This window comes from Macaca fascicularis, chromosome 6 (assembly GCF_037993035.2).
Source record: "Macaca fascicularis isolate 582-1 chromosome 6, T2T-MFA8v1.1".
Taxonomy (NCBI): Eukaryota; Metazoa; Chordata; class Mammalia; order Primates; family Cercopithecidae; genus Macaca; species Macaca fascicularis.
Window position 1 is genome coordinate 184,240,142 of NC_088380.1, and position 8,918 is coordinate 184,249,059.

The 8,918-nt window shown below is 58.2% G+C and overlaps 2 protein-coding genes across 6 annotated transcripts; one reads left to right on the forward strand and one right to left on the reverse strand.

Moving 5' to 3' along the window:
• Positions 1-47: 47 nt before the first annotated feature.
• Positions 48-3,190, forward strand: PRELID1 (PRELI domain containing 1). Of its 2 annotated transcripts, none has more exons than XM_073994841.1 (5): positions 48-320; positions 827-1,093; positions 2,102-2,215; positions 2,329-2,407; positions 2,653-3,190. In XM_073994841.1, exons 2-5 carry the CDS (start codon positions 959-961, stop codon positions 2,799-2,801), a joined length of 477 nt encoding a protein of 158 aa, XP_073850942.1. In that variant the 5' UTR covers positions 48-320; positions 827-958; the 3' UTR covers positions 2,802-3,190. The 2 variants fall into 2 exon arrangements, with proteins under 2 accessions (XP_073850942.1, XP_005558696.3); XM_005558639.3 differs by having other exon boundaries at positions 868-1,093.
• A 251-nt stretch (positions 3,191-3,441) lies between these two features.
• Positions 3,442-8,102, reverse strand: MXD3 (MAX dimerization protein 3). 4 transcript variants are annotated; one of them, XR_012414423.1, is made up of 6 exons: positions 7,952-8,102; positions 7,569-7,674; positions 6,862-6,891; positions 6,620-6,734; positions 4,017-6,201; positions 3,442-3,939 (listed from the first exon to the last, which is right to left on the reverse strand). XR_012414423.1 is itself a non-coding variant. In XM_005558637.4 (6 exons), the coding sequence occupies exons 1-6, from the start codon at positions 8,019-8,021 to the stop codon at positions 3,824-3,826; spliced, it is 621 nt and encodes a 206-aa protein (XP_005558694.2). In that variant the 5' UTR covers positions 8,022-8,102; the 3' UTR covers positions 3,442-3,823. The 4 variants fall into 4 exon arrangements, 3 of the variants coding, with proteins under 3 accessions (XP_005558694.2, XP_065403173.1, XP_073850943.1); XM_005558637.4 differs by having other exon boundaries at positions 4,017-4,200; XM_065547101.1 differs by lacking the exon at positions 6,862-6,891 and having other exon boundaries at positions 4,017-4,200.
• Between the last annotated feature and the right edge of the window lie 816 nt (positions 8,103-8,918).

Sequence of the window (8,918 nt, forward strand, 5' to 3'; positions counted from 1 at the left end):
GCGGGCGCCGGAAGCGGTTGCTACAGTGTGACTGCGCCGGAAGTAGCGCGCGGCCGGACAACTTATGGCGGCGGCGGCAGCAGCTGCTTGGGCGCGGTGCGGTGGTGATTGAGCTACGAGCCTGGCGGCGGGTGTGCGCCGAGCCCCGGCCCGGCCCGGCCCCCGCGTGCCTCCCAGGCTCCGCACCCCTGATGCTGCGCGGGTGCTGAGCCCGCTCCGGCCGGGACGATGGTGAAGTATTTCCTGGGCCAGAGCGTGCTCCGGAGTTCCTGGGACCAAGTATTCGCCGCCTTCTGGCAGCGGTACCCGAATCCCTATAGGTACGTGGTATTTGGAAGAGCAAAACTTCGCCATCTCGCTATTTGGAGATCGAAGTGTGGGTAATCCCCAAGTAATGGGACCAGGAAGGACTCGACATCGAATCCTACGTAGACCTTATTGGGGAAGCGGCCAGGCCAGGCCTGCAAGGTCCTGAAGGGAGGTTGGGCCTGGGCGGTGGTTTGCTTGAGACTTTAGTATAAGATTCTTTTCTCAGTGTGGTGAGACAAGAAGAGGCGGCAGTATGGGAGTTGGGAGGGATCTTGGGATTGGAAATCCTGTTCCTCTTCCCATGGCGCTTTCCTGGGGTGCAATAAATCATGAGGTCCATTGCTGCTAGAAGGCAGGAATCCAGGTCAGTCAGATGGCGGGAGTTGGAATTTGCCCTGGGATGGGCCCTTGACTCTGGTCTGAACCATAGCACTTACCACCTTGCAAGGTTACAGGAAGGCGTGGCCTCTCTAGGCCCGGAGACTCCAAATGGGAATCCCCTCGGGCAATCTCTTAGGGGCAGGCTCCTGAGGGTCACCTTCACCCTGACACCTGCAGCAAACATGTCTTGACGGAAGACATAGTACACCGGGAGGTGACCCCTGACCAGAAATTGCTGTCCCGGCGACTCCTGACCAAGACCAACAGGATGCCCCGCTGGGCCGAGCGACTGTTTCCTGCCAATGTTGCTCACTCGGTGTACATCCTGGAGGACTCTATTGTGGACCCACAGAATCAGACCATGACCACCTTCACCTGGAACATCAACCACGCCCGGCTGATGGTGAGACGCCTCCTGCTGTGATTCTGCACCTCCCCCTCTCCCCTCCCAGCCAGATAGCTCCTCAGATACATGTGGCTAGAGAGCCATAAGGGAGCTTTTGTGGTCTGAGGCAGGTCTGGGTTACTGAGGGTTGACAGCTGTAGAGTATGACCTCAGATTTTCTTCTTTTCAGCTGGTCATCCTCTCTGGACCTGTCTTTTGACTCATTCATACAGTAGGGGAGGGTACCTATCTTATTTCGTTGTCACTCCCATCGGGTACAGGGCACAGATATGTGTTGGACTCACAGGAGTGATGCTGAGTGGGGAAGGGAGTGCTTTTCTTTGTTTCTTTTTTTTTTTTCTGTTTTTTGTTTTTTTTCCTGGTGACAGAGTCTCACTCTGTCGCCCAGGTTGGAGTGCAGTGGCATCATCTCACCTCAGTGCCACCGCCACCTCCCAGGCTCAGGCAATTCTCGTGCCTTAGCCTCTTGAGGAGCTGGGTTTACAGGCGCACACCACCACGCCTGGCTAATTTTTGTATTTTTAGTACAGACGAGGTTTCACCATGTTGGCCAGGCTGGTCTGGAACTCCTGACCTCAAGTGATCCGCCCGCTGCAGCCTCCCAGGGTGCTAAGATTACAGGCGGGAGCCACAGTGCCGGGCCAGTGTTTTTATTTGGACTGTCAGGAAGCTCCAGAGCTGCAGTCGGTGGAAGGCGACTAAAACACTGCATGTGTATAGATGCATAAAACAAAATGCAGGAGCAGGACGGGCTGGAAGGCCCTTCGTTGATCTTAAGAGACCTTTTGCTTTCAGTTTTAAGGGTCAGAAGAGAAGTTTTCGAGAGCAAAATGACCTTATTTATGGCTTTGTGCTCTGTCAGTGCCACTTGGTGGTGCAGTCAGGGGAAGGAATGGATTTTCATTGTATCGCTTCGCCTCATGAAAAGAGACAGGGAGTCAAATTTATGTGCAAGTTGGCAAAATGAAAGACTCTTCCACGGTTGTGGTTGGCCTCTCTGCATAGGTGGTGGAGGAACGATGTGTTTACTGTGTGAACTCTGACAACAGTGGCTGGACCGAAATCCGCCGGGAAGCCTGGGTCTCCTCTAGCTTATTTGGTGTCTCCAGAGCTGTCCAGGTAAGCAGTGTTGTTGGGGCTGTTGGGGCCCTGGGACCCAGTGCTTTTGGTATTGGGGCTGGGCTGGGGTCAATGGGCAACTCAGTATCCTTCCCCTTCTCATCTTATGGCAGGAATTTGGTCTTGCCCGATTCAAAAGTAATGTGACCAAGACTATGAAGGGTTTTGAATATATCTTGGCGAAGCTACAAGGTGAGTTTCTGGGTATGTGGAGATTCCTCGTAGGGCGAGGCTCATTCAGCCTAGCAGGTGTGGAGTCTGGGTCAGTCATTGCCCTGCTCTGAGTTGGGACTTCTTGTCTGTACTGGGGGTGGGAGGAGGGTGAATACCACCTTTTTAGTGGAGCCTGGCCCAGGGGAGGTCTGTGGCATGGGGGAGGGAAATGAGGTTGGTCTTTCAGGCATCCTCTGAAGCCAGCCGCCTGCCCTTCACGACAGGCGAGGCGCCTTCCAAAACACTTGTGGAGACAGCCAAGGAAGCCAGGGAGAAGGCAAAGGAGACGGCACTGGCAGCTACAGAGAAGGCCAAGGACCTTGCCAGCAAGGCAGCCACCAAGAAGCAGCAGCAGCAGCAGCAGTTTGTGTAGCCAGCCCACCACCACCACAGCACCCCAGACAGCTAGGCTTAGCCCCTCTGCCCTCCCTCCATTGTACTTTATCATTCAAAATCAACTTCAGCCCTATCTGCTGTCTGGGTGGTGGGTTGTGGGGAGGCAGTTTGGCATCTGCAGGACAGCAAGGCACGTGATTCACATCTGTGCCAGGTCTGCTTATTCTCCCATGGGGCAGCTGAGGACCGAGGCACAGAGGTGCGGTGACTTGCCCGGGGCTCCAGGTAGCCTGCAGGTTAACTGGCGGTAAGTGCTAGACTGTAAGCCCCACGAGGGCAGGGCTTTTGGTTTTGTTCTCTGAAGTGTCTCAATATCTAGCACATAATAGACACTCAATAAATACTTATTGAATTCAGTCAGCCCCAGCTCTGGAGTCGGAAGGCTTTGGTTTGAATCTTGATTCCACTGTTTTTGGACCTCAGGTAAGTCAAGTCACTCAGCCTCATTTCCACCATCTGTGAAGTGGAGACAGAACAGCCTCCGAGTTGTGAGGATTAAGTGCACTGCCTGGCACGGCCAGCAGTGTCAGCGATGGGAACTGATCTTATTTCCTCTTCCAGTGGGTCTGTGGTTGGGAGTTCCCCCATTTTCATCAGGCAAGACTATGGACAGGAAGTTATGAAAGAGGCTTTTAATGAAAATACTGTACAGTTTATGTGAGGCAAAGGCCAGGGGGCCTTGTCCAGGAAGGGAAGAGGCCCAAGAAGCTTCCTGTCCCCTTGGGGGCAGCAGAGCCAAGTGCTTGGGCTCAGGCCCAAGCTGCCTGCCCTGCAGGGGTCCAGGGAGGTCCTGATGAGTCCTGCCCCTTCCCCTTCCAGAGGGCCTGCCTGGCAGCCAGCAGCAGGGTGTTTGGGGAGCACCTGTTCCCACACAAGGGTCCTTTTAGTCCATTCCAACAGGTGACTCCGAGCAGCCCTAAAGGCTTGGGAAGAGCTCCTGCCTGGCAGGTGGGTCTGGCGCGAGCAGAGGGCAGAGAGGCCACCCCTGGGTGAGGAACATCATAGCCAGGCGCCGCCACCGTGCGAGTAGCTGTGCTCCTGGCCGGCGACGAAGCCCCGCAGCAGCTCGGCCTCACCCCCAAACACCAGGCTCTCCACATCCACCTCCAGCTCCTCTGCGCAGGGAGGGGTCCAATCAGAAGACCTGGCTTGCCCCAAGGGCCACACAACCCCTCAGCCTCGGGGCACTCACCTTGGTCTGAGTCAGAGCGCTCAGAGGAGAGGCCTGAGGAGTCCAGGCTGTCCGTCCGCAGCCGCTCCCGCTCAGCCGCCCCTGCCAGCCCCCGGAGCTGCTCCAGCTGCTGCTGCAGGCTCTGCTGCTTGCTGCGCAGCCTCTCCTTGAGCTGCCGGGCCCGCTGCTCCTGATCCTCCAGCTTCTGCAGATCCCAAAGGAGCAAGGGGCTGGGGTTAGTGGCGTGGGGCTCGGGCTGCAGCCCAACACCACTAAGTACCAGGCCACGGCCACAGGGCCAGCGCCCACTCCAGGCAGGTGAGGCCCCAGAGGGCTGTACCCATATCCTCCAGAAAGCCAGCCCCTTTCCTGCCATGCACACGTCCTGTGAGGGTGCTGCCTAGATTGGGGGTGGGGGGCGTAGTCAAGGATAAAGGATTGGGGGGCTGTGGTGTCCAGTGGCGGGAACTGGGGGCAGAGCGCATTGCTGCGTGTACACTCTGGCTCAGGTGCCAGGCATGTGCTGTCATGGGAAACAGGCCTGGTACTACCAGGTCTCCCTGTTTTTTTTGTTTTGTTTTGTTTTTTTGAGACAAGAGTCTTGCCCTGTCACCCGGGCTGGAGTGCAATGGCACAATCTCGGCTCACCACAACCTTTGCCTCTTAGGTTCAAGCAATTCCCGTCTCAGCCTCACAAGTAGCTGGGACTACAGGGGCCCGCCACCACACCCAGCTAATTTTTGTATTTTTAGTAGAGACGGGGTTTCACCATGTTGGTCAGGCTGGTCTCAAACTCCTGACCTCAGGTATCCGCCTATCTCAGCCTCCTAAAGTGTTGGGATTACAGGTGTAAGCCACTGCACCCGGCCCCCCATTTCTTTACAAGAAGCTAGCTGGAAAGTCAGATTTTTCATGTCATGTCTTTTGAGGGGTTGACAACTAATTTAAATTTTTAGAAAACTACTGAACAAACAAAGGCTACCAGTTTGTAGCTCCTGGTCACAATCCCTGCAAGAGCGAGAGTGTGAAGGCGTTAACACCTTCCCTCCCATCCCCCTACCTCCTGCCAAGCTCTGCCAGCCCTGAAGTTCCAAGGACTGGAAGGCCAAGGGCTCTCCCAGGCAGAGCCCTCAGTGGCAGAAGCTTACATTCAGTCATTCAACAAGAAGGGGAGAATGGGGCCATGGGGGCGTTTGGACTGGGCATAGAAAGATGAGTAAGAGCCGTGGAGGCAAACACAGGGAGGAAGAAACGCCAAGGCAGAGCAGAGGGAGCCTGAGGAGAGCATGGAATGTTCAGCTTCTGTGGGGCATGGGGAGCGATGAGGCCAGAAGAGCAGCCTCCTGGCAAGTCCTGGGTTAGGAAGGGCCTTGAGTTTCACAGGCAGTAAGGAGCGGAGGCTTTGTCCTGTCAGGGGCGATTGGCAGGTTTTCAGCAGGAGATGGGCCTGGGTAGATATGTGTGCTGCAGAGATCATTCTAGAGCAAAGTAGAAGACAGCCTGGGGGAGGCAAAACAGGAAACAGGAAGGCTGGGAGGAGGCCGGTGAATTAATCCAGGATGGGGGTGATGGAGCCCCAGAGAAAGAGCACCCCCCAGGTCCTGCCCACAGGCCAGCGAGCCCCTGAGGGGCACACATCATCCATCCGAGAACCAGGCCAGGCAAGCTCGTGCGAGAAACTGGGCCATTACCCAACCAGAGTGTTATTCAGCCACAATGATGGTAAAAACAGACACCGGGGGGCAGTGCAGTTGTTACCACAGCTGTGGTTTATTTACTGACAGCACATAGGTCTATGTGTGCCACAGCCCCCAGTGCCTAGAATAGGGCCTAGCGGAACCAGTGCTCAAAAAACACTTGTCGGAGATAATGCAAGCCAGGGAACTGGGCATGGTTCCTGAATCTGCCTCCCATCAGCTGTGCGACTTGCTGGCCCTCAGCCTAGCTGTGCCTCCATGTATTCCTCTGGAGGGCAGGAAAAGTCCTGTGGTCTCCAAGGCCACTTCTGCCATGGCCTGGGCCACCTGGGCGTTTATTCAGCACATCCACTCCTGTCCACCAGGGGGCGCTGAGCTCAGCCCCAGCAGCAGCAGCAGCAGAGCGGCCCCGGGAAGACCAGCGACTGGCGTCTTCGCAGTCCTTTCCCCTCCTGTCTCTGGAGTTGCCTCCCAGGTGGCACCAGGATAGACTGCCCATAACAGGAGGCCTTGAAAGGGAGAGGGGGAGAGCAAGGACCAACCCTCTACAGTCCCAAGGACCCCCACATACATTCCATCACAGAATTCAACAGCCATCCTCTCCCCTCAAACAGGAGGCAAGGTTAGTCCAGACAGGCTAAGTGACTTGCCCAGGGTCTCACAGCTGGGATCTAAGTGATAACAGCTGTAACAGCAACAGTGAACATTAATAGAGTGAACTCATTTAAGCCTCAACAACCCTCTGAGTTATTGTCTGCTTTTCTTCCCATTAATGGATCTGGAAAGTAAAAACTCAGAGAGCTGTCCCAAGTCACACAGTTCTTGAGCTCTGACTTCAGGCCTCGTTCCCCAGTCCCACCAGCCCCTCCATAGCACATCCCTCCAAACACCAGGGCAAGCCAGTCCGGGCGCAGCAAGGGGCCTCACCTGGATGTGCATCCTGGCGCGGCGCAGCAGGCTGAGTGTGGTGTATCGGGCGCAGTCGGCCCCCAGGGGCATCTGCTGCTTCAGCCGCTCTAGGCACCGCTTCAACTGGGCCCTCCTGTGGGGAAGAGGTCTGGAGGGCAGTGCCAGCCCCACCTTGCTGGCCACAGGAATGGCAGGGGAGGGAAGGTCAGTGGGCGGTGGCCCCTAGGGGCTGGCGCTGTCAGGGCAGGACTGGAACTCACCTACGCTTCTCCAGTTCATTGTGCACAGACCTGCCAACGCCAGAGAGGACGGGGTGAAGGGGAATCAGCTACTGCCCAGGCCCCAATCCCAGGGCCCCCAGTGGCTCAAGAGCCACTACAGATGTCTACCCCAAACAAGTCTCCTGTGGAGACCTCATGCTGGCCTCAGACACGAGTCCCCTGGCAGGGCGAGGGGAGTCAAAGACACATGCAGCCAATGCTTAACAGAAGCCTGCCCAGGTGGGTACGGAGGTCCTAACAAGGCCCTGCCAGCTGGTCAGGAAGGGCTTCCCAAACAGAGGTGACAGCTAAATGCAGAAATAGGTGTTTCCCAAGCCGGTAGTGGAGGGAGAGGCATTCAGATAGGAGGGAACAGCATATGCAAAGGACTGGGGAGAGGAGAGAAAAGGAGGAAGCCAGTGGAGGAGGTGAGTGGCCTGATGTGCGGAGTGCGGGAGTGCGAGTGGAAGCGGGACCCCAATCGCTGTTCGCAGTTCCTGGCACATCTAGAGGTGCTCAAGAAATAGTCCTTGAATGAATAGAAAGGTGTGAGTGTGTTTGGAGAGTGGGGAGATGGCAGGAGGGGTCTGAACGCTTCCTGGAGCAGGACACCTGACCCAAAAGATGCAAACAAGTGGGCAGAGGAGGGCCCGACCGGGGGCGGCGCCCACCCCCACCCCGACTCCCGCCGCCCCGGGCCTCCTCACCGCCCGCTGTCCTGCGCGCCAGGAGCCTGGGGGGGTCGCTTCTTCCTCCTGTGGATGGGGCCCGGACTCCGATGCGGGCACAGGGACGCATAACCATGCTCGGCCTCTGCCAGAGAGAGCCCCCGCCCGCGTCAGGCTGGGGCTGGACCTGGTCCCAGCGGGAGCCCCAGGCACAGCACTGTCAAGGAAAGGCTTTTGGCGCCAGGACCATTTCCCCCACCCCTCCCTGCTCTAACCGCCCCGGGACTCCTCTCGAATTGAGGGCAAGGCGCCCCGGGATTACTGTCCTAGGGCAGTGCATCCTTCAAGCTAGGAGCCAGGTCCAGTCCAGGCCCGTGTCAGCAAGGTCGCCGCCCGGAATCCAGCCAAGGGTTCTTCCTCACCTCTCTCACGGCGCTCCAGGAACTCGGCCGCCTGCAGCAGGACCTGGATGTTGCTGGCCACGGGTTCCATGTCGGCGACAGCAGTCAGCGGGCTGGCCTAGGGTGCGGGCTGGAGCAGCGGCTGCAGCACTTTTGTTTCAAAGTAACTGACACGGTGCAACAAACACAGGGGCCCACCCCGCCCCCGGGAAGCCCCGCCCGCGGGAACGCCCAGCCCTTGGCTCCGCCCCTCTGGAACCCGCCACGGAGCCACAGCCCAACCTCCGGCAGCCGCCCCGCCCGGAGTGGTCTCAGACTCTCCAGGGGCAGGTAAGGGCGCCGGCTCCAGGCCTGGCCCTGGAGCGAACCCTCAGGCTGACGGGTGCTGCTTCTTGCCCGCCTCACTCATCCACCCACGCCGGCTCATTGGCGTCTTTGATCTCAGCTTCCAGCCCAGTGCTAGTGACTAGCCCCGCACTTTGCACGGCGCTTTGGGGGCCAGGTAGTCCCCTGGAAGCCCCGGGCCCAGCCCCTACACGTGGGCGCCGCGGGGGCGGGGCCCGCCGGCCGCAGCTCGCCCATTCGCCCATGGCTTCTCAAGGCTCGCTGTCGTCATCCTCGGGGCGGGGTCAAGGAGCCTCTGATGCCCTATTGGCTGGCGCTCCGCCCCGCCCTCTCCCGCCGCTGGTCCACACGTTCGGGCGGGAAAAGAAGCAGGTTTCAAATTTGAAAACTCGAGCGGTGGGGCGGGGTTAAGCGGGGAGCTGGGCCGCAACGCGCAGGCGCCAGCGAAGGGGCGGTGGCCCCGGCTCCTGCCCTCCGGCGTCTGTCCCCACGCCTGCCTGCCCTCTGCCCCCGAAGGCCCCCGTGGACCCCAGCTTCCTACTGTGACCGATGGGAATAATCTATCGGCCCCCCTCCTCTTCTGTGAGGAAGCTGTTGTTGCTACGAAAACGTCAGTGGGGTGACAGCTTTCTCAGGCAGGCCA